The sequence below is a fragment of the Manis pentadactyla genome, chromosome 6 (assembly GCF_030020395.1).
Source record: "Manis pentadactyla isolate mManPen7 chromosome 6, mManPen7.hap1, whole genome shotgun sequence".
NCBI lineage: Eukaryota > Metazoa > Chordata > Mammalia > Pholidota > Manidae > Manis > Manis pentadactyla.
The window spans coordinates 13,398,962-13,424,620 of record NC_080024.1 but is presented as its reverse complement, the minus strand read 5'-3'; the positions used below and the strand labels follow the sequence as shown (position 1 = coordinate 13,424,620).

General features: G+C 42.8%; 1 protein-coding gene across 1 annotated transcript in view; it reads right to left on the bottom strand.

Annotated features, from left to right (window-relative positions):
- AP1S3 (adaptor related protein complex 1 subunit sigma 3) overlaps positions 1–21,935 on the bottom strand; it is a 50,158-nt gene extending 28,223 nt beyond the window's left edge. Inside the window, exon 1 of the mRNA XM_036913862.2 lies at positions 21,775–21,935. Within this exon, the coding sequence (XP_036769757.2) occupies positions 21,775–21,777 (3 nt within the window). The 5' untranslated portion in view covers positions 21,778–21,935. The remainder of the gene's footprint in view (positions 1–21,774) is intronic.
- Between the last annotated feature and the right edge of the window lie 3,724 nt (positions 21,936–25,659).

Below are 25,659 nucleotides of genomic sequence, written 5' to 3'. Positions count from 1 at the left end.
AACAGGACAAATTCCTACCTTTTGTGAAACACATTCTAATAAACAGAGATGGGCAGTTAAGTAGTAGAGATTATATCTGAGCACGATGTGTTAAAAGCAGAAGGAGCCACGGGAAAATAACAGTCTCTTAAGGTCAAGAAACCCTTGAAGGAACAACTTGCAAGATAAGACCTAAAAGATGAAGGAAATGAGCCAAATGGAAACTGGCAGCGGAAGGAGAGGGTAAGGCTAGGTAAGGGTGGCCTGGCAGGGGGAGCTCGGGATAGGAAAGTCACAGGAGCGAAAGGCCATGGCATCTTCAAAGAACTGAGAGTGACACAGATGGCAGGTCAGTGCAGAGGCGGGGCTGAGAGGAGGGCACCAGAGCACTGGCCCAGGCAGGTATCAGGAGGGCCCTGTAAACTGCAGGAAGGAGTTTGGACACAAGTCTGAGGATAATGGGAAAGAAAAAGCACAAGAATAGAGAAATACATGCAAGAGATGACAACTGTGGCCGCTGTCAGGATGCAGCAGTAAGGCCCAAGAGAAGCCCAAAGATCCTAAGCCATTTAAGCAGAGACTTGGTGAGCTGTGGGTATGAGAGAGAGAGAAGAATTAAGAATAATTCGCACATGTGGTGGCAGATTTTCTGAGCCAAGGACCACGAAGGAGCAGGAGAGGAACCAGAGGAGGGGGAGCAGTCATAGTAGAACAACAGGGTGGGAGACACTCAGCTCCTGTTTGCAGATCCTGCGCAATGTGAACACTGTCCTCCAACAGAGGCTTGGAATATAGGGAACATGGAAGAGCTCTTCTCAGTCACTAAATCCCATGTTTTTCAATTATGAAACTGAGGCACATTGATGGGAAATAACTCCCAAGACCACAAAGAGAGTGAGAAAAAATAGGATGTAGGATCCCAGCCCATGTTCACCCCCACCAGTGCTTCTCATGGAGCAAGAGTCCATCTTCTCACCCTGCTTTATCGCACCGTCAGCGCAAACCTGTCCAACTTGGTGAGAAAGGTTGGTCCTGTATTGCCTGCCTGCTCCTTCTAAATTTTGAATTCACTAAAGGAGAGCATTTCAACATCTCAGGGAAAAAAAATACTGTATAGATTAGGTATATCTCAGTATTTTCCATTTATGAACCATTTTCCAATAATGAACCACACAGTCAGTGATGTTTATTGGAGGGTGCCAGGTAATGTTATTTTAACAATGTAGGAAGAATTAATAGTGATTTTTTGCTAGGTTGTTTTAAACATTTTGTTTTTCAACATAAGGGCAAATGAAAGTATTTTCTTATAAAATGCAACATAAAAACTATGAATGGTCTTTTGCCTTTTTGACTCCTAGTAATGAATATCATCTTTCAAAAACAATTCTCATAATTATCAGTTACATTCTTAGGCAATATGTGATCTATATTAAAGACATAGTAGCTCTTAAACAACTTTAACAAATAACCACACAAATTCCAATGAAGCAAAGGCAAAGTATTGAAATAGTTTGCTTTCCCTTTATCTCCTCTGGGCTGCGTTGGTGGGAAGTAAATTGCTGAGTTTCATCAATGGTTTCAGTAAGGAGCATTTTCCCTGATGTTTTGATTCTACTCCACCATCCACAGTTCTCAAAAGAAGTATCTTTCTGCAACCATATAGTCCAGGATAGTTTTAAACAACTAAGCACTTTTTGTAGATGAGACTCCAATAAATAAGAATCTATCCTTGGATATATAAACCAGAACATGCAAGAACCACAGTAAGACAGTTTTCCCATTACTACAATCTACAAGTTGTTCTAAAATCTGAACATTTCCATCAATCGAAATATCTTTATTAGTTGACAACACAGACCAGACTTTTTCTATGACAGCTTGGACCCTGTTTAGAGCAACTTTCAACTGCAATGATGTTACCAAATGCGAACAACCACATCTACCGACTGTCAAATGAGAAGTTGTGCTTTCCTTGTAATCAATGAGGACAATCCACCAGAACGCCCAGATCTATCCTCAAATAGACCGCAGTCATGTGTGCAAAGCCAAATACAGCCAGTTAATTTTTAAAATGTATATCCAAGATGAGTCAGGAAAAGCCAAAACAGCATTCAAAAATTGGATGCTGTTAGTAAGGTCTGTAATGCCCCAATGTCATGGGGCAATTCAGTGTTACTGAATGTTACTGCTCAGAATTCCAAATGTAAGCACTTTCTACGTGCCACTAATTGGTTTTATCCTAGTAGCATGGCACCTAGCACGAGGGTAAACGTGATGGGTCAGACCATATTGTGTACCCAGACATAACTGTTCTTTCAAGTCCCAGGATGGCAGGTCATCATCCTGGCGAAACCTGTATGCCTGAGTTTAGAACACACGTGGGAAATTTGGGGTAACTAAAACAAGAGAGAAGAAACCACGATGATGGAAGCAACAACTCCAGAAGATACTTAAAAATGAGTACAGTTTTCCTGACCTTTGAAAGGTGGCATGGACAGCAAAAATGTGGGGTGCAAGGATGTCATCATTCAAACTTAAGTAGAATGTTGAACTGTGACTCACCCTACTTTTCATCTCCCTTTCCCAGAGACTGAACAATGGCCCTTAAAAAAAAAAAAAAAGACAACAACGGTGTGATGACAGCCCGGTAAAGCTAGACACGGGGAGCCTCCCAGTGCCTAAATTGACATTCCTAAATTTACGTTCCACCCATGCCTCCAGCATGAGAGAACAGCCATCAGGCAGTAGCTGAGCACACATCTCAAAACCTCCAAATTAGGGGCTGCAGATCTACACCGCCAGCCTGGAAGGTGTAACCACTAATCAGCTTCACAATCATACCCGAGTAAGCATACTTTCTCTGCCAGCGCCATCATTTCCTTTCTTCAATACCAAATCTTTGGAAAAGATTTAATTTAGCAGCAGTGTTACAGAGAATGGGCACTCTGTTTCTAGTTAGTTGAAAGGACCTTAAACTAACTATTGAAATTATATAGGCTTGATACTGATATGCGTCCAACTATAACTCAAGTGAAAAGAAACCTGCGAGAAAACATTCGTGGAGAAATAACCACAGAAAGAACACGCTTCTGAAAAGCCAGAATTGAGCAGAAGTTTTGAATACCTGTCAGTGAGCTCAGGAAAAAGGAAATAGCGGCTACTGTAGGTCTAACATGTGTTTATCTACAATTTCCGAGAGACTTCTGGAGACTGTATTTCCTGCCTTTATGTTTACAGTATGTAGTGCTACATTTCTGATGTCAAGAGAAAATTATTTAGTCCCAGAGTTTATCCTGCTTAGGTAAATGATCATCAGATACCTCAGATGTGTATCAAATACCATTATAAATTCCTTGAACAAATAGATGCTAATACCTCATTGTATTTCAGAATGACACCTAACTTCTTAGATGTCTAAAGGAAAAAAAAAGTTTGGTTTCTTGCAGGCTGATCCTCAGCCTGTTTTGCTTTGAAGTTTCAGTGAGTTGAGCCTTCTTTTTTCCTGTCTTTTACCCAAGCAATAGACACAATTTAGGTTTAATGATTTTCAGAACATTTGCAAATAATGTTGATTCTGAGGTTAAATCGGCATGCTTTCTGTGCCTTCACTGGTCTGAGTATACTAGAAACATCCATGTCTAACACTGATGACGAAGTACAGAATCACAAATATTCCAGAAGTTGGCATTGGGCTAAGGTGAGAGAGAAAGAATGTCACACTTTTAACTTCTAGAAAAATAAAAATATAGACAGACTTGAGTACAAACACTAGAAAAACTGCATAGCTGTCCAGCAGGCACGCTTGCCAAGTTAAAAAGAAGCCAGACAGGTTCCAAATGACCACATGCTTCATTACTGAAAGTGCCAACCCCAAATAGCCTCTCCTGGTAATCACACCAGATATGCCTTGTGAACTCCATGGCCACATCCCAGTTTGGGATATAAACAAAAGATTATTTTTAGATTACTTAAGCTATATATATATTTTTATATAATTTAGCTAATTTTTACATCATTTAGCTGTGTTTTATGTCATTTTAGCTGCCTATCATGCCTATCATTTTATATCATTTTAGATTCTCCCTTCTATTTATCTTAACTTTTGGAAGCTGATTTCATACTTTTGGCATTAGACTATGTGTAAATTCTTATATATATATATATATATATATATATATATATATATATATATATATATACACACATACACACACATATACATATATTATACATATGTGACTGAAATTAACCTTTCTTCTTTGGGGCCCCAATAATTTGAGATATTACTCGTTTACTTTTAAAATATTTGAAGAAAAAAAGAATTATATAAGCCACAATGCAATAGTTCTCTCAAAGCCTCATTTCAGGAGGTTATTTTCTTCTTTACAATTATTTTTCTTCCAAATTTTCCACAATAATTACATATTAATCATAATTTTTAAAATTTAAATGAAGATGGCTAGGGAAATACAGAATACCCTAGCTGCTCCAGCACAGGAAGGGAAGAACTGGGCATTCTGGGATGCTGGAAGAGTCGTCAGTCAGGGACACCAGAGCCAGGACTCCCTGCTGCACACCCACCAGGCGCCCCCCTCCACCCCACACCCCACCCAAGGTAATAGGGCTCTGGTGCTGTCGGGTTTAGGTCAAGAGTCTGGTATTTGTAAGCATTCCCTTCATCAGAAGGGAAAAACTAGTTAACATAAATTCTTCCTAAATAGCAAAGTAAGACCCCAGAACACAGGAGATGACGTAGCCACAGCTGAGCTTCAAGGACTCAGAGAAGCCGGACTTGCTAGGATCTGGGCAGCTGCAAGCCCACATTAGCTCTGAGGGCCCAGGGAGGCCCACCTGGGGAGTGTTTCCTCTCTTCTTCCCTGGGTAGTCCCCTCCCTTCGGATCTGCTTAAATCCTAGGTTAATTAATGGGAATTTAATCTAATGTCACACAGGATGGAGAGAGAGAGAAGGAGGGAGGGAGGGAGGGAGGAGGCAGTGTGTGTGTGTGTGTGTGTGTGTGTGTGTGTGTGTGTTTTCATAGGCCACCAGAAATGCTGCAAGATGTCAATCACTTTTACATTTGCAAGTTATATGATGCATAGTTTCTACTTTAAAATGGCTCATCTTTTCATTAAGCCAGATGTAAAAAGACCCCTAAATTTTGATACTTTGATGGCAAAATCAACTAGAATGCACTAGCCTAACATACTAGTAAACAATGCAACCAAATTTCCTTAGAAATTCTCAACATTTTTTTTTCAATAAATTTTGACAAGCTGGTGAAGTTTCAAGAGACTACATCAGAAAAATCATAACAATTACTTCATCCATTGCTCCCTTACCATCTGTTCTTAATAAAGCATCCAGATTGATTGTACCTAGGTCAGAGCAGGTCACTCTCCTGCTCAAAACACTTTCCCCAAGGAAGAGCCAAGTCATTACCACGATCTACAAGGCCCCACTCCATGTGCCCCTCACTACCCCGATGTCACCAACTATTTACTCTATCCCAGCCACAGTGGCACACCCTACCTCAGGGCCTTTGCATTAGCTGTACCCTCTGCACAGCACATTCTTCCCCCACATACCTGCATGGTGTACTCTCTTACCTCCATCAAGTCTATTCAAAATTCCACTCCCAGTAAGGCCAACCCTGGCTGCCCTATATAAAACACACCACCATCCCTACCCTTCCTAACAGCCTTAATTCTCCAATACCTCTCCATGATTTTTCACAGTACATATGACATAATATTCTGCTTATTATTTTCTTATTCCACACCCTGGAACAATTTTGTCTTTTGTTCACTGACGCACCCCAAGCTTCTAGAACAGTGTCTGATGCATAGCAGGACCTCAAAAAATACTTTTTGAATGAATGAATTTCCATGGCAGGTCAGCACTTGTCACAAGATGATGAACAGTGACTTACTCAATAATAGCTCCATAATACAAAAAAGAAAATATAACGTGTAAGTATAATCATTTAGTTAATTTATAATAGAACTGTGAGAATTTAGAAAAGTAATATTTAGAATAATACTGATAGGTTTTAAATTATGTCAAAATCCTACCTCACATTTTAATACCAGAATTCTGCCTGTGGGAGAGAAGATAAATTAATTTCTTCTGGGGATTACTAATACACTATGAGCATACAAGAGTGGTTGGTGTCAGTCTTTGGTAGAGAAGTCTAGGACAACATACAAAAGGCAGCATGACAACACCATGGACTTTTCTTCTTATGTTGCATTTATAGAAAATAATGACCCATCACAATGTAGTCAAAGAAAACCTCCCTTAACCCATTTATTGGTAAGACTAACAATCATGATATAATTGCCATAAACACTTAACATTCAGTTTATTAGTGTTTAACTTTTCAACTGGTAACCAAATATCTGTTCTTCCAACGCATTCAGCATTACCCCCTCCCAGAAAATGACACCAAGACAATGAACAATCAGGAAACAAGTTGTGGCCAAAGGAAATACTTTGGCAACACAAACGCAGACTGCACTGTGTGTCAGCATGTCCCTTAATAATGAGAATTACAATGGTACACCACGCGAAAACAAGTTTTTGAAACTTTAGATACGTATGAAATTAAAGGATTTTCTAGAAACTTTAGATACGTATGAAATTAAAGGATTTTCTAGTTCATTAGAGCTAGCCACTTCATTTCTTGCTTTCTGGAAAAATCAGTTTTAATTTCCAAGCCAATAGGTTCAGTATAAGGACCCCAGCCTTCATCCCCATCCATCCGTTCCTGTTCTTTTTCTGATTTTTCTAGGTGTTTGAGTGGCGCGACAGCTGCAGAACTCCATAGAGTGAATGAAAACCTGATTCCATCCGCAGTGGCTTCCGGTGAGGAAGAGCAGTCTTCACATCACTGCTTCTATAAATAACACCGAGGATGATGTAACAGGACACCTTCCGACCTCCAGATGCCCTTACACCTCTGACTGGGGCGCTCCTCAGCTCTGGAATGTTTACTGAGTCCGCAGGGTTTTTCTGCTTCACTCAAAATCAATCTCTGAGGACTTTTTGGGTAGAGAATTTAGAAAAAAGCTATTTGGATCAAGAGCAGAGAGTAATAAGTTTCAAAATCTGTGTATGCACTTAACATCCCCAAGGAACAGCCCAGGGAGTTTATAACGTGCAGCAGCTCAGTAGCTTCTCAGCTATAACCTAATGGAAACTCAGTTCTGGAGGAGAAGCTGCTGCCCAAAGGCTCATGGCTGGTGAGCTGATTAGTCAGGCCAAGAGCCCGGGGAACCCGCCCTCAAATACAACCCTCTCACGGCCAAAGCCAAGTGCGGCTGGGCCAGGGAAAATGTAGACTGAGTGGCTTAAACGTGACAGAGGGAAAATAAATTAAAGCTGACCCCATCCCAACTGCCTCTCCCTTTTGTAGCTGTCTAAACGCACTACTCTTCAGTTTGCACCCGATCCAAAGAAGCAGAGTATTTCCTTTCTTGAAACAACACATGAAGAAATGTCTACTTACCTACATGCAAAGATGCCCTGTCTCATTTACAAAAAAAAAAAAAAATACTGTGTAGAAAATCCTCAACAAAGGTTTTGTGATGGATAGAAAACTCCCAACAATTAGGCAGTCATTATAACAGACCAGCGAGGATCCGTCCCTTTACAGATACCTTCACTGCAATCTTCTTTTAAGAAGTGCATTATGTTTTTTTCCTGGCTTAAATTTTGGCTCCATTTTTAAGGTTTTATTTTACTTTTTATTGTAGTAAAATACATGTAACATAACATCCGCCATTTAAACCACTTGTAGCTGTACGGTTCAGTGGTATTCAATATATCCATAATGTTGCACAACCAACATTTCCATCCATCTCCAGAAGATTTTCATCTTCCCAAACTGAAACTCTGTCCCCATCAAACCACGAGCTCCCCACTCCACCCTCCTCCCAACCACCATTTACTTTCTGTCTCTATGAACTAGACTCTTCTGGGTATTTCATATGAGTGAAACTATATGGTATCTGTCCTTTTGTGAATGGCTTGTTTCAATTAGCATCATGTCTTCGGGGTTCATCCAAGTTATAGAAAGTATCAGGATTTCCTTCCTTTTTAAGTTGGAATAATATTCAATTGTACACATACAGCACATTTTATCTATTCATCCATTGATGGACACTTGGGTGGTTTCCACCTTTTGGCTATTGTGAATAATGCTATTATAAACATGGGTGTACAAATCTCTTCAGGTCCCTGCTTTCAGTTCTTTTGGGTACATACCCACAAGTGGAATTACTGGATCATATGGTCATTCTGTTTAATTTTCTGAGGAGCCACCGGTTTTCCACAGTAGCTGCACCATTTTACATCCGCACCCGCAGTGCATAAGAATTCCAGTTTCTCCAGTGTGTAATTTTTCTATGGCTTCCAAAGTCTAGCCTTTGGAATTTATGCCTAGAGATGAGAGTACAGCAACGCACAATAATGACAAAGAGCCAATCTTTATTTTAAATGTGATTTGTTTTTTTAACATGGACTGTTAATTCATTTTAACAATGGGGCGATAGAGTCCCTAAAGCAATACTGTCATTCTGGAAATAACCATCAATGCTTTAGAAACCATATTGGAAAACCTGTGAATATCTTTTGCTCTAAAACTAAGGACGGTCATTGATTCACCTCCCTTGGTGAGGTTTGGCCGTGGGCTCCAGAGCATGTGACACACTGTCTTTGGGAGAAGAGTTTGAAGGAGCTGATCTGGGAGAAACTATCCAGGGCTGATTTTGGATACGATCCAAGGAAAGCAGAAAGACTGGGTTAATTAATTCCAGACAGACCCAAATAATGATTTTTTAGGGTCTGACCCAACTCTCAGATAACAATCATTTTCTGCCTTGAGTTTACAAATCAACTTCAGATGCCTAAGGACTGTGGTACCAACAAACCTAAAATGAATGATGCTGAGACTTGCAAAACCAACCTAACAGGTAAACCTTGTGAGAAAAACTAAGGCAACAGGTTCTCATTTCCTAAGAAATCTTTAAAAATGTTTAATTCCACAACAGATAATGCAAACACATAAGCCACTCCATGTATACCTTCCTTTTCATTCCATAGAACACACTGCTGCCAGAAGGAACTTTACCATTAGTTGGATTAATTGGTCAAATTAGGAATGTAATATAATATACCCGATGACAAACCTCTATAAGGGGTAGTGGATGATTATTCCTTCCATCCCCATGCATTTGATCAAAACCACTTCAACTGGTCACTTGTCAAAAGCAAATCAAAAGATCAGATGGACTTTTTTGAGCAAAGCCAGGGCTCCAGGCCATGAACATGCAGCATTGCTAACAGAGGCAGGGACTGTCACAATCATAGTGACTGCCGGCAAGGAAGAGATCGTGAGTGTTCATGCAAGGCCATGAATAGATGTCCCATGATACCTACACCAGGGACGGAGTTCAAAGTTAATAAATGGCAGAGAGGGACCCCAACACAGAACTATCTGACTGTAAAGCCTGAGGTCTTCCCACCAATCAAAGGCAGTCCTCACATGTGCACAGTGGTTACACTACTCAAGCCTTTTGAGTCTGTGTTAAAGCATAACACTAGAGTCAACAATACTGCAGACTGTTCACAAAACACTAGCAGCAATCCCCATACATGGCAATTAAAATAGCCCATAGGCAGCAGATTAGCCTTCTGTAGAAGACATGGTCCAATCCACACGACTATGGTGTGGTCACAGTCTGTGGCTGGAATGACCACCAGAAAGTGGCTCTAGGATTTACTCTACAGCAGCCCATTTGAAGAAAGCTGTGGTAACAGCAGCGGTCTGCTTAGCATCCTTGAAAAGAAGACAATCTGGGAGACTTTGTGACTATATCTCTAAGGGAAAATGTGCCCTGTGCTATTGTTTACAGGGAATGGGGATAGAGACCAGCTGTGAGTTAGCTGACACTAGAGACATCATTAACCCACTAACTCTGGCTATTCTGATCCTAAGCTCTCCCAAGAAATCTTATGATCTTCATCTAACATCTCAGGGAGCCTTTCTTTCAGGAAGACTTGAATCTGCTGAACAACTAATATGAACATGGTCTCCCACATGACAATTACACTTACAATAAAAATGACCCACTGTCTGGCAGGCACAGCGCTGCACACATTTACATGCACCATCCTGTTTAATCCACAAACCTACGTGATGCCTCATAGGGAAGACCCACTAAATCAATCAATCAATAAATAAGTTGTTGATACTAGAAGAATTTTCCAGAGTCCTCAAGCTATCAGAGACAGGGCTAGGTATTGAATTCAAGTAGGATTCTATAGCTTTATAAGAAATGCCCAAGGTCCAACGATAATTTGGAAGGAAAAAGTGTCAGTAAACTTCTTGAAAATATATGCAAAGTCTTGGATTTATGAGAATTGCTCTAGGGAAAAGGCCCATAAATGTTAGCAGATTTTCAAAGAAGTTTTTATCTCAGAAAACATTAAGATCCACCAAGTATTTTTATTTAATCATTACAGATTTAAGCAACAGTCATGAGAAAATAGCTTTAATACTATTTAAAAATTGCCATTAAAGTAACTCCAGGGTTAATTACCCAATAGTGAATGAGGCCTTCTGCTCAAATCCCATCATATGACTCATTTCAGGGTCTTTTTCAACTCTTATAATGTGACATGATTAGAGGTGGGTAGTGAAATAAACATGTGTTGGCTAGAGTGCATCGATTCTCTTGCTTGGTGACCCCCAGCTCCCCACACAAAAGTAGCACACACGTTCTGGGGCAAGAGCTATCAGCCCTGTGAAGACATGGTAGAATATACACTCAACATCATCAGTTTTGAACATTTGTTTCTTTTTCCATTAGACCTGCCAAATAGCATGAAGCTTTTTTGAGGGGAAATGCCACAGATAATTTGGGGTCACTTTTACTGGAAAGAATATCTTTATGTCATCCAGTAGAGAAATAGGCAGTGTAAGAAAAGCATACTGTATTTTCTCTTCTTTCTCTTGCCAAACATTTTAGATAGTTATTTTAAAATTCAGAATCTAACCTAATTTTAGCAATGTGTAGCTCCAGGATAAATTATAAAGTCATTGGCACCCATCAGTAATTATGGCAGTTGGCAATAAAACTGATATTTAATTTTAAATCTTTCAAGGGTATTATGAAGAAAAAAAACACCTCAAGATGTTTTCATCAGTTATATCTAAATAAGACTGGGGAAAAAAAGATGCTTTGTAAAGAAATCCTACTCTATTTGTGTTACCTCATTTCACAGTTAACAAAAAGTAATTTTGTGTATTCTTTGGTCAGTTTTGCTAAAGGTCCAAAATGTTTAGCTTCCATAACCAAGACTCTAGTACAGTTACCTTAAATATTCCGCTGAATAAACTCTTATAGATAAAATACAATTATATTCACAAAAGGAACTCAGGAAAATGAGATTTAAAAGCTGGTTTTGTTAACAAGTCTCAAGGTAACCCCTGTTAGAAAGATTTAATATGGTCTATAAAACAGTGTTTTGATTTATATGGAGCAGAGATTGCACCAATGTAAATTTTACTGGCATAATGTTTACTAGGGTAGTTACTTCAAAAATTACTTTCTATCAAATGAGTTTAAAGGTACTTTTGATATTGATTTTACTAATAAATATGGATAAACATCAGTTACTCAAACCCATTATTTCAAAGGTCACTTAACACATTTTTTTCTCAGAATAGAAATTATTTATCCTGCAATTCACAAAGGATAAAAGCATTTTTCTGAATGCTTTACACAAGGAGCCAAGTTGAGTTTTCACATTCAGTCCTATATTTTCAAACATTTCATTTTCAAATAACTTTAATGGCTTGAATTTTAATAGGCACCAACCTCAATATATATTTATGGCCTGAATTTTCTTTAAAAACGACCATAGGCAAACACAGGGTCAAGTTTCTCTGAGATATGGGTGTGGTTGTTCAACTTACTGAATATGAAAGAAAATGAACATAACACTTTAAATTTCCCTGTAACACTTCAAGTCAGTCACATCTGTACATGTACATACTACCCGCTGTCCTCCAAAACACGGCAGAGGGACAGAGATCTGATTTAGGTGTTTGTCCCAAGCAGTGCCGGTCACATTGTCACATTCCAGATCTACAAAATATTGATTCCGAACAGAAAACTCAGCAGCCAGACCTTCCTGGACTGTCCTCCAGATGAATGACAGGCAGGAAATCTCCGTCATTCAGTGTCCTCCACCAAGCCATCCACTTCCCCTCCGGAACTGTTTTTCTGGTTGTGTGAGTTTCCCAAGCTCATTCCCAAATGCAGCCATGCCAGTCTGCTTGCAGGCCTTGAAACACCACCTGCCAGGACCCCTCTCACCACCCAGCACCTCCTCCTTGCCCTGTATCTGAAACACAGTCCTCACCAAACCAAGTCTCTAACATCCTTTCAAAACCTCTCAAAACTCACACTTCCCCAGGTATTCTAGACCCTCCTGACGCCATCTTCACTTTCAACATCCTTGAAAGAAACTGCCAGTTCAGGGTTGCATACAAGCTGCCCTATTTAGATGTTTTCCCTCCCCATGGGATCAGAAGCACAATCAGTTCTATTTCCTTTATGGCTCTTAATAAGCTCCAATTCTGGGTATAGACCACAGGAGGTATTCAGTAAATGTGCACCTAAAGCAAAATAACGTTGTGCTTCTTTCACACTTGACCTGATTTAAGCCAAAACTACCAACACACACCCACACACAAAAACAGATGTGCACAGTGCAATGACTCAATATACAGTAACATGCACTCTGTTAGTAGGACCATCATGCCTTCGTGCCAGCCGAGGACATGGAAACCCCACCGGCCAGCTGCACTGAGGACGGGCCCAGCTCCTGATCAACAGCAACACAAGGACATTTGGGTCAATGATTTAGCATCAGGCCAGCCCTGCTTCTGATGCTGACGCATTCAGAAAATAACATATATTAGACGTTTTGGAGGGGCATATGAATTTCTTGTAGCCGGTAACAGACTATGAGAGCCAGGAATAGTTTTTAAGATTGTATCTCAGACCCAAGCTTGCCTCACATGACAGCTGAGGACAGGCCCTGGGAAATCAGGTGGGCTGGTCGAGGTCGCAGCCCTGGGCATTGTGGGCACCAGCCCCAAGCCCCCTCCCCTTCCAGCCCAGCAGGCCTTCCAAGCATTATGCTCTTCCATCTTTCCAGTGATGTTTGTCTTAGGCTGCTATTAAAATAAGCGTCCTTTCTCAAAACATACATTAAAGTGGAGGAAGAGAGTTTGGGGGCAGACATACAGAGTAGCAGAGGGGGACAGCAGCAGATGGTTTTTTTAGAGACCCACCCCACTCGGGAACTAATCTACTCAGAGACAAAATATGCCACACACACACACACACAAATCCCTGAATACTCCTGCACCTTCAGGAGCATTGTACCTTGGCTGCTAAGAAAGCAGCTCTTCTCCAAAACCATGCAGTTGGGTGAAGGCTAGCTCCTCCTGACTTTGGACAAGCCTCAAGCTCCTTTGGACCTTTCTCCAAATGCTGAAGAAGGGTGTCCATGTTTGCATTTTTAAGTCTAAAATCTAAAAAAAAAAAGTGTGTCCTTTTTAGTTATCTGAAAAATCCACTTGTGAGAAATGGCATTCCCTGATACCACAAGATAAACAATTTCTTAGTGGGATGGACCAGAGGGCAGAGTTAGAGAAGGGGATGGGAAGTCAGTAGGAAGCCAGTTTCTCCTGGCAGCCCTTGGCCAGACTGGCCTCCAGATTTATATTTCCTGGTATTACCTTTCTTTACAGTCTGCTCATTAACCCCTGGCCACTCACATACTACCCAGAGCATGCAGGCACACTTTTCTGAAGAGTGAAGTCAGGGTCACCCAGCCACAACATCCTCCTCCATGAAATTCCTGCAGCAATTACATAATCTGACAACACACTTCAGAGTTTAACTATCCCCCCCTCGGCTGGATGTGCTGTCAATGTGAGAAATGTCTTTCCAACGATTCAACTTCCTTGTAATCAAGAAACAGAAACTCTATTTGTGGATTTCTCTTTTCTAATAACCTCCACAGTTAAGAACACAAGGATTAACAAGTGAGGGGAAAAAAAAAACCCTAAATATGATTCACATACTCTTTTCCTATTTATCATTTCCTCTGGAAAGAGTAACCAACTTAGAATTTATCAATGGTACCTGTTAGCTGTTTAATTTTGTTTTATTGTAAATATGCCTCGAATCCAATTTTCTCCTGGAGTCTTTGGGAGGCCTCCTGGCCTTTGGTTCTGTTTCAAATCATTCAAGGAGAAAAAAAGATACTGGAAACAGCATATATTTTTGATAAAACTTTGAAGTTGAATGAAACATTAATAACTTGAGACCCTTTTCACAGTTCATAGTAATGCTTATTTGATCTTAATTGTAAATTTTTGCCATCAAGAACAACTGTGTTCAGCTTTTGTTAGCTTACTATGCTAAACTCAGCATCCTGCGTGGTAATGAGCATTTACACGTGCATTAAGAACTCCAATTTTCTTCCTACTGCATGCTACTCAGCACTTATTAAAGATCTGTCCCCAGGGCCTTACTACCTTGACAATGATGTCTCCAGTTGGGAACAAAATTTGTGTGAACAAATTGTTGGGAGATGGCCCAGCCATCATATTCTTTCAAAGTTCAGGTTCAATCTGAGAGACAGACCTGCCTTCTTAAATAGTCAAGCCTCCACTTTCCTCTATGTTTTGCAGATTGTTAATGCAGACTAGATGATCTGAATTCATAAGGAATGTTGAGGTCAAACGGACTTTGAAAGGCAGGACTCAGACTAAGTACACTTAGAAGTAAGGACTTGACTTCTCAGGAAAGAAACTGAAAGTACTTGTTTGAGAAATAAAAGAAAAACAATCTGTACATACATGGAGTTTTGAATCACATTTGAAAAAAACTGATATTGTAAGAGCCCTTGCCTCCTCCCACCTTCCAAATATTTGCGATCTATGATCCCTTGTTTCTTCAGTTCATCAGTTCAAATAAATTTCTTGGAAAAAAAACGCTATGAACCATTTGTAAGTTTTTCATTAGCTTTTTCCTATTTTTTAAAAAATATAGCCTAGCTACCATTTCTGGAATGCATTCCAGGTGTCAGGCTTGTGCTAAGGGCTTGAACTAGATGATCTCATTCAGTCTCAGGAAAAGGGAGATAGGGGGCCTGGTTAGGAGAGGGATGAGCAAAGAGGCCAAGACCTCGGAATATTACCCACAGGGCCTGCAGCTGTCCAGCCTACCACATCCCCTCCCTGCCACATCACACTCGTATCTGACGCCTGCCTTCAGAAATGAACCCATGAAGCCTTTATGAAAAGCTGTGCAAAATGCCCTTGGTTTCACTTCCACAGGAAACGTGCAGCTAAACATTTACACAACAGAGATGTCTCTTCCAACAGCACATTCTGTCACTCAATGAAATTCTGACACTTCTCTTAAAAGAAACATGTTTTTCAAGACTCTTACAGCTTCACCTGCATAATGAGAAGCGGTTGCTCTGCTTTTTTTTTCCGGTAGGGGAGACAAGAAAGGTAATAGAAGCTGGGGGTACACAGCAGACACTGAAATTGGGGGCAGAACAATTCAGAGACAATCTGATACCAGATTTGATGGGTTTCCAGGGATGCGACTTCTTAATCTTGTTGGAATGCCCAGCTGAACACTGAATGCAGAGAGCCAACCCCAGGTGATCTGGCAAACATCTCTGTACTTTTAGTGGTTCAGTTCTGTGAAGCAACTAGAAATATTATTTTACTTTGTTACCAAACATTTTCAGAGTCCCTGAAACAAGCAAGATGGGTCACCTTTTTCTTCCTCAGCTATTTTCAGTTCTCATGTGAAAACAAGGTACAATCAGGAGTTCTGAAGTCCGGCTAAGAGCCCAAGTTAGGGAAAGAAAGAAGGGTGTGCGTGTGTGTGTGTGTGTGCGTGCGTGCGTGCGTGCGTGCGTGTGTGTGTGTGTGTGTGTGTGTGTGTTTTAAGGGAACTTCTGCTTCCATCCACATGAGCTTAAGAAATTACAAAACATAGGGAAAAATAAAAACATAGTTTTGCTGGATTAATATAAATGATAATATTTTTAAAGTCATTTTTCATAGAATCTAAAAGGTACTATATTCAAACAGAAAAAAAACTGAAATGTCTAATAGAACACACAATAAATCGTGAATCTTGTCACCACATCAGATGCACAGAGCCCTTCCCAGGAATAACTGCGATCTCTTGCACATCCTTCCCGAGGAAGGGCCCCACATTCCCGGGCTGGGGAGAGCAGGGCCTGATGTAGCCACAGGCTAGATTCCACAGGCCCCGACTGGGTCCCCACCTTGCCTGCCTCAGAAACATGCAATTTCTGTGAGGCAAAAATGACATAATGATTCACCAATGTTTTATAATACAATCCTCTTCTGTGTAATTGATACAAAACATTTAGAAAGTTTAGAGAACTTCCTACCAAGAACATGGTGTCCAGGATTGCAGGGAGCTTCTGGCTTATTCAACAATCTCTGGGGCCTAGACCCAGGGCTGCCTTCCATGGACCCAGGGTTCTTGCACAGGGTCCTGAGTTCAGAAGAGCCCAGCACTTGGTTTAATGCTCTGCTGTCATCATCTTGAAATCCCAATAATTTTTTGACAAAGGAGCTACATTTTCATTTTGTCTCGGGTGTCACATTATGTAGCCAGTCCTACCTGGAACACTGTCTGTCACAAGGCAGGTGTCCAATAACACATTAAATATACATATGAGTGAATTAATGGAAGTTGCCTTAGAATATGGGCCAAGAAACTATAAGCCAATTCTGGCCCTCCACTTGTCTTTGTAAGTAAAGTTTTACTGAAACACAGTCACACCCATTTGCACCTTGTTCGCGATTATTCTCACTCTGCAACAGGCTAGTGAAGTGATAGTGACAGACTCCAGTGCCTACAAAGCTAAAATATTTATGACCCAATCCTTCACAGAAAAAGTTTTCTGACCCCCGCCTTAGAACACCAACTCAAGTATTTCTACCCAAATAACTGTAACAGCAGAAAAGGCAAGTAGCCTTGTGAGGCTTAAAGGGTTAGCCTGAAGCAACTAGCCGCAAGCAAGCTGTTTCTTAAGTTTTGATCTTTAACGTTTCTGTGAATTTTGTGTCTTGGTCCCAAATGATTTGTGCTTCTGAGCAAAAAGTCTTTTAATCTAAAATGATCTGATGAGTCACGTTTATGCCTTGCCATACCCCCTCTCCAAGGATGAGTATGCAAAAGGCACAAGCACCCTTTTTGCAAACCCTGGCCTTAGTTTCTCCACTACCATCGATTCAGTGTGGAAGGAGGGCTCCAGTAGCAGCTGAGTATCCACTGAGCCCTGCCCCAGACCTGTCATTTCTTACCAGCCCAGAAGACCTGCTAGAGAAGGTCCAACAAGGACATGAACATGTGGAACCTCCAGTGCCCTTAACACTGCCTGGATGTACTTTTAGGCCTATGCCCCCCACTGCACGGTGAAACTAATGAGTGAGTATATTATTTTCCCCCAGGCAGTTTTCAGAAACTATGTAGAGCTATTTCAGAACCCAGTTCTATCTGTCGGAAAGTTCTCAGATTTGGGACTTCGTCAGAGAGCTTTCAGAGGCCAGCTTCCTCGTAATGGTCAGTGGCATTTCAATCCTAATTTAAATGATTTGCAGTACTCCCTTTCCGCTGTTAAAATTCGTCATTACCCTGTTATTAGCAGCCACACAATTAGAGCATTTTCTCCAGCTAGTCGGGGTGCTGACAAGACAGCTCAGCAGTACGCCATGGAGGGAATTTCAGGGACATTTGCTCTGATATCTGTGTCCACTGTCACATTTTCTGGAGGCTTCAGATGGCCAAAAGGGAAAGGCCACTTCTTCCTGGGTAAATGGCTAGGATACTTCAGGGAAAACAAAGAATTCCATCAGAGAATAACAAGATATACCCAAAAGGTATATGAAGACCCTGAGGGCACAAAGACAGGCCCCACGGCAGACGTAACCCCCGTGAGGTTTCAGATCTCTGGGAGAGCCTCCGGCTAGAGTAACAACAAAGTAAAATCGAAGAAATGATTCGTGGAGGTGTCAAGACATGTTTATCTTTAGGGACTCTTAAAGAGTTATCTTTATTTGTGTTGAGGGTAGGGAGGGTCAGCTGTATCTATTATGTCTTAGCCCATAATGAAATAATTCAAGGGACCCAAAAGGACAGACATTGAAAATACCATGTGGCAAATGCCCGGTCAGCTGACCATTTCCTTCCAGCTGTTGTTAATAAAATGCCATATAAAAATTGTAAGCTGTTGACAGTATTCACCACAAAAACCAGTCATGGGAACTCAAATAACAATCCTGGTGAAGGGTAAATACAAGTCTCGCTGGTGTTGGCAGACCTGGGGAAGGGCCTGTTGAGGATGAACCCTCTTGGGACAAAGGGACACCACAGAGAGTCACTTCCCTCCCCTGTTCCAAACCCCTCTGTCCCACACTGACTGCTGGCCAGCAGCCCAGACTGGGCCTCAGAGAGGAAAGCGCTCATTTCTGTAATAAACTACTTTAGCCTCAAACTGGAATTGAAACTGCCAAAATAACTACACACTTGCTATGCTGCAGACAATAAAATTGATAAGTTGGGTGGGAAGGGAGGGCCATGGCACATCTACAAGTTCATAGTTATTTCTCCACCCTCACCCTCTGCAACTTCTTTTCCCTTCCTGTTTCTGTGTTAATATAATGAGACTACAATAAACATGGGAAACTGAATTGCCTGATTTAAAAGAAGCGTGCACTTATGCTGTGTCAAGCTAACATGATTTCTGATAAGGAAATAGCTTCACAGTTCAGCCTGGGAAGGTGTCTCTCTCAAAAGTAAGGTCTAAATTCACACCAAAATATCCTTGATTTTTGTTTAGCCTAAGCTTCTCTCACTTTAGACAAATGACATGTGAGAATTGGATTTGCAACACAAGACAATTCTTATTTCAAAAGAGATCACCATCTGAGTTTCTCTCCATGGCTAACCCTATTTTGTTCACAATGTGTTTTTAAAGGTCACCTCACCTTTTCAGAAGCAAGTGCATTGCAAAAAGCAAAATCCAGTTCCAATTTTATTAAAGGTGCTCCCAAAGCCTTTCAAACTTCACCCTATAAAGCCTCAGAACTATCATCTTAAAGAAAAAAAATGCAAATAAAAAAACATCCTCCTTTGTCCACCAACCTTGCCAAGCATTCAATAGTAAATTCTTCCCAGTAAGATGTTTAAGTAACATGGCTCAGAACACAAGGGGATCCCTAAAACACTAGACTCTACCATTGTTTTCCAAGACAGAGATTTCTAAAACAAAGGCAGGGTGCAGAAGTACAAAGTTGATTCAGACAGTATAATCCAAACACAAACACTGCCTCAAGATGCACCAGGCAGGAAATCTCTTCACTAGAAACCTGCAGCACGGGCACAATGGAGAACCATTTCCTGGGTGTAGGTACCGCACGGGATGCTGTAAGCATCTTCTAGTTTCTAGAGTAAGAGCTGGCAAAAAGCAAGAATGGAGCAGGAGGAAGGAAGTTACAAAGTGGCCCTCACCAAAAAGCCTAGAGATGCTGGGCAATAGGGAAGGTTGTGGATCTTCCCTACTTCACGGCAGTAATAAGAGCTGAGATAGAGTCACGGAGCACTTACAGTGGGCAAAGCTGCCCCAAATGCCTCCACCTGCATTAACTCACAGACCCTGTCTGTGACTTCCTTACAGTCATAAAAAGACCTTTTGGATATGTAGGTTGTATCCATAGATATTTACTGTATTTCACATTTAAATGGAGAAAAATTTTAGATCCTTGCTAATTAGTACCGCTTAACATTTTTGCCAGTCTCCTGAACGTCTAGCTCCATAGAAGACAGTTGGACTCCCCTAGCTGCTTCTGCGTTCAATCTGTTGCACTATCCCAAGTCATGTCAGCCTCAAGAAAACTCCACATAGTGCTAAGTAGGAATGAATGAGAAAAGGGCAAGTGACACCTTAGTGCTACTATGAAAATAGTTTGGCCTTATGAACCTCTGCAGTCTTAGGGATGTCTATGGGTACCCAGAGCACACTTTGAGAACTCCTGCCTCATGAGTTTGGAAAAAATTACTGTCTCCATTTTACAAATGAGCAAACTGGCATACAGAAAGCAAGGGACTGTCCAGGGACACATTGCTAGAACAGGTCAGTGCAGGTAAAGTGCAAAGAAAGTAACACCTTATTCTTGTTGTTGTAAGGACAGACTGAGATCATGAATGTAAACAGCTGAGCATCCCATTCTGCCGATCACAAGCCCTCAGTAACATCGCTATTTCCCATTGGGCAAGGCCTGGAGGAAAAGCTGGGGAAATGTCACTCATTTCTAATCAGCTGATTTTATGACACCCGCAAGAAAAATAAAGCTCCACAGTAGGTGTTGCCTAAAGTGAGGACCCTACCCCAGCTCCTGGGATGGAGGCAGCTCTCTGCTGCTGGGAACTCCTGGGTCTTATTCCACCCTCCATTCTGCAAAGAAAGCTGGCAGGCTGTGCATGCCAGCACCTTGTTCCTTGGGAAATCTGAGCAAGCCAAGAGAGCTACTCCATTATTTACAGTCTTCTTTCTGCATCACGTTGGATTTACAAGGAACCTTCAACAAACAAGACACCCCCAGTCGGTACAGCCAGCAGCTGTGATCTTCCTGTCCAGGGGCTCTGCACTCAGGAGCTCTCCTTGTCCATCAAATTTCTTAAGGCACATGGCTCTCCTGCTCCTGCCTGCGCGGTCACGTCTGTTCCTCCTTGGATTTGAGAAGTGAAATCACTTGGGGAAGTGGGATTGTTGCAGTTCAGGGCACTGCACTCCCAAAGCATTACCTCTGGGCAGAAGACAAAGAGCAAGAGACTCCTGAAGCTATTGCTTCCACCGAAGAGCAGGCCACCAGGACCTCTCGCCTGGAGCACTGCCACTTCTCTCCCTGTTTGCACTTTGACGCTCATATACCCGTCTCCTCTCCACCGACAGCCAAAGGGATCTTTTTAAAATACAGATAGGATAAGGTCAGTTATCTTGTTACAATGCTCCCAAGACTCCTCACTCCGTTGGAATAAAAAGCAAACTCCTTAACTTGGCTTATAAGAACCTGACTAATCTGGCCCCGTCTACGTTTCCAGCTACAGGCAAGCGCTCTTCTCTCTGGCCAGTGTTTGCTCTCACTGCCTTCAGCGCCCCGCGAGTACCTCCAACAGCTCAGATGTCACCTCCTCAAGGAGGCCTTCCCAGCATGCCCACTCTGCAGGGGTGCCTCTCCACCCAGGCAGCGGTGGTATTCGAAACTTTAGAGTGCTATTATTTAATGGTATATTATGCGTCTCTCCCTCCATATCCTCCTAGAATATAAGCCCCTGGGTAACAAGGTCTCCACCTGGCCCCCGCGATATCCCCAGCTCCCGGCACCGTGCCTGGCAGAGACTAAGCGCTCATCAAACGTTAGTCAAATGGATGAGGCACTGGCGCCCGGTGGCCCCGAGCGTCCCGGGCTGGCGTCCCTGGAGCCCCCGTGCGTCCGCACCGACCCGCCGGCGCGGCCCCAGACATCGGCGGGCAGAGGACCCGCCGCGGGGCTCCCCACAGGCGGCCGCGCCCGGCCCGGCGCGACAGGTGCGTCCCGGCAGCGCGCCCTCCCCCGGCCGGGGCTGCGGCCCCGCTCGCCCGCACTCACCATGGTGGCCGGGCCGCCGCCGCCCCCGCCCGGCGAGCGGCGAGCGCGGCAGACGCGAGGGCGAGAGGCGAGCGCGGAGCCGGCGCGGCGGACAGGTGAGGCGCCCGCCTCAGACCATGGCCGCTCCCACAATGCCCTGGCTCGGAAAGTGTGCAGACTCCTCCCCGCGCGCTCGCTCCCTGCCCCCCTGCTCCCTCCCTCCCCCGCAGGCGGCTCCTCCCCCTTCCCTCCCCCTCCTCCCCTCCTCCGCTGCCCCCCCTCCTCCCCACTGCTCCTCCCCGCCTCGCCCCAGCTCCCCACGCCGCGCGGGGGGCAGCAGGTGCGCGTACACCTGCGCGCGCCTCTGCTCCCGCCTGGCGCCCCCGCGCGGCCGGGCTCCAAGCCCGGGTTCCGCCCCGGGGGGCCCTGAGCGGGAGCGAGCGAGTGTGTCGTTCATTCATTCGAGAAACACTGATCTGCTCTGGCAGAGACGTTTCCGATACACTTGCGGAAAATACCCGAGGCCGTCTGGTCCTAAACCGCGCAGGGAGAGAGCGGTGGCAGAGCCGGAACTGGAAGCGATTTCTTGCCCTTAATTTCTTTTATATATTTTAATCCCGCAATCCAAGCGCGTAGGTCATTCTATATAGACCCGGTTTTAAGATGCTTCTCCTAAGACTTTATGGCGTCGTGGATCCAATCTCTCTCCTCCCCTTGGTTTTTCTTATGTCTCGAGTTTTTACCTGGGGGGTTAGGAGTCTCCAAACCCCCAAGTTGTAAGCAGAGCTTTAAGAGCATGTTTATGTCCTTTTGGGAGAGTCGTTGCTTTTATCAAATACCTGAAGACATCCGTGCCCCTAAAATGGTTAAGAACCCTTGCCTAGCTGGTCCCTAGAAGATAATTCGTCCAAGTCCTAACCGGGATTTACTGGCCAACTCAGGTGACAGGGAAATAGGGAAGCTCCATCCACCCAGGCACTGATGCGACATTAACCAGTACTTACTCTGCGCCGGCCCGACAGAAGGATCTGAGGGATCCAGCTGGGGACAAACTGTCTTTCTTCTGGGGCTTACAGTCTCTTGTGGGACAACAAATGATAATCAAGTAAATAAATAATTTGTGTGTGTGCTAAATTGGTGAAAAGGTTACAAAGAAAGTAAGTGCAGGTGGCTGGAATGGGCACAGAGGAAGCTACATTCATTTAGCTTTATTTAGGAGTCAGGGAAGCCTGCTCCCAGAGCAGGTGACGTGAACCTGGAGGCGAGAGCCAGTGCTCAGAAGGAAAAGAAAAGAGTTAGTGTTTTCAAAAGACCCCAAAGTAAGCCTCTGAGGCTCGAGTTACGTGAGAGGAGGTGGAAGAGGTGGGCAGGAGCCAGAAGCAATGGTTCTTCCCTAGATTAGGGCGTCGTGCACACTTTAAGTCCCCAAGACCCCAACAGCCTTTAACCTCAAAGTTCTCAGAAAGTTCACCTGCCTCCATGTCCTGGGTTTTCAGCTGCTACACACCTCCTGTTAGCTTTTGCCCTGGTGTTTGCTTTGTTTTTTAGATTCCATCTATAAGGGAAATCATACGGTATTTGTCTTTCTCTGCCTGGCTTATTTCACTGAGCATGATACCCTCTAGGTCCATCCATGTTGTAGCAAGAGTGGTTATTTCTTGATGGTACAATTAAAAGTGGGATTTTAAACAACACTTTTCTGTATTTTCCAGATCTATAGTGAACCTATATTATTTTTAATAGGTAAATTTTCTGAAAATATTCTTTATAAATATATTGGATCAACTATATTCAATTTAAAAAGAACTGGTGGTTACCATGGGGAAGGGACTGGGGTGAAACAGGCAAAGGGGATAAAGAGGCACAAAATCTCAACTGTAATATAAATTAGTCATAGGGATGAAAGCACAGCATAGAGAATATAGTCAGTAATACTATAATATCTTTCTATTTTGACAGATAGTAATCACAGTTATTGGGGTGAGCATTTCATAATGTAGATAACTGTTGAATCACTACACTGTACTGTCTTGCCAATGGGTTTCAGCCCCGGGCAAGTTCTCTATAGATTCAATGTGACCAAAGAAATGACAGGAGAACATTCTTGGGGTGAAAGGGTGATACCCAACTTTATTCCCTCAGTGGCAGGTCAATCACTAAAATCCCATCCACTCAGAGTGAGTCTGCACGCAGCAAGCCGGTCTCTGCCTCTGGGCCCCTCTGCCCGCACAGCTGTCCTCTGGGCCTCTCTGCACAGCCGTCCCACACAGCCGTCCTCTGGGCCTCTGTCCTCGGCGCTGCCACCACTCCAGCCTCTGCTCTGCTCTCCTGCAGCCTTGCAGCTGTGCCACCATTTCGCCCAGAGCACTGGGCGGAGGTCTTTATATAGAGTCAATAGCAACGTATTGCCCACACGTGTAGTGAGCCAGCCAACCAGGGCCAGCAGAGAATCCTGGCCACACAAACTTTCATTTTATCCACATGTACACTTGAAACCAGTATAATATTGTATGTCAACTATATTTCAGTTAAAAAAAATTTTTAAGGAAAACAAAGAAATAGCCACTGTTATATTTGATGTATTTCCTTTGAGATTTGCATTTTATAGAGACAGAGGCGGGCAGATTTACTTTTTAAAACAAAAACTGGAATCCTACCATATGTACTATTTTATATTCTACTGTTTAACTTTTTAGTAATGTAGTTATCAAACAAATGCTAATTGAGCATCACCTCTGTGCCAAGAATTGGGCTGGCTGCTGGGCATAGTGAAAAAGGAGACATGATCCCTCTCCAAGTAAGTGTACACTGTTATGGGGAAGACAAATGGTTATGTAAACGTGCAAATATCACAACTGCTGTGAATGGGAAGGATCAGGGGCTATGCAAACATGGAGTAAAAACATTCCTCTTAGACATTTGCTGTTTGCCTCTCTAGGATCCATTGCCCCGCTTGTAATCCCACTTTGAGTTTGGGCACCCAATCCCCACATGAACTCTTAGCCTTTGGGGTGGCACATAAACAAGTCTTGGTCAATCACAGCATTGCCTTACCACAGCAACAATAATTGGTTCTAAAAGAGGCAAATGCCTGGAGTCAAGTAACCCAAGCCAGCAAGACTAAAGTCTGGAACATTGTTTTGGAATCCACTTAGAGAGATATATCCTCTCTTGCTACTAGGCTTGAAGGTGAAAGGAGAAGCTGGAGACATTGCAGCCATTTTAGCACCATGAAGAATGAATTTCTCTTTGCAGAGAACATCAAAGAAATGGAGTCTAGAGGTGGGGAGATAATCAGGCCCTGGTGACACTGAGCCTAAATCAAGCCTGAAACTAGCCTTGGATTTTGCAGTTACCTGAATTGGATTGTCACAATTTGATTAATTAGGATGATTAGAGACACAAACAAGTCAGGGAAGGTTTCCTTGAGGTGAAGGTGAGGCCTGAGGAAATGAGTATGGGTGAAGCTGGCCTGGAGCAGGAAGGAAGTAAGGTGAGTCCTTGAAGCAGAGAAAACAGCATGCACACACCTAACAGGCCTGGAGCAGGTGAAGCTGAAGACCTGGCAAGAAAGCTTGTCAGATCACACAGGGCCTTGGAGGTCACCCTAAGGGCTTGGAAGAAGAGATCAAGAAATGGAACCCATCTAAGACTTACAATCAGAAAAGTGTCAAGATCAAGTTTTAAAGAGGTGTATTGCAATCCCATTTGCTACAGTGTGCAGAGCAGAACTAGAGTCAGACCAGAAAGGCCACAAGGAAATTTGTTTAAGTAAGAGGTGATACGGTAACTTCAACCGCAATGGTTATAATAGATTTTTTACTTAATATTATTTTGTGAGAATCTCTCAATATCAATTTCTGGTATTAAAAAGGTGATAGTTAAAGGACATATGAATAGTCCATT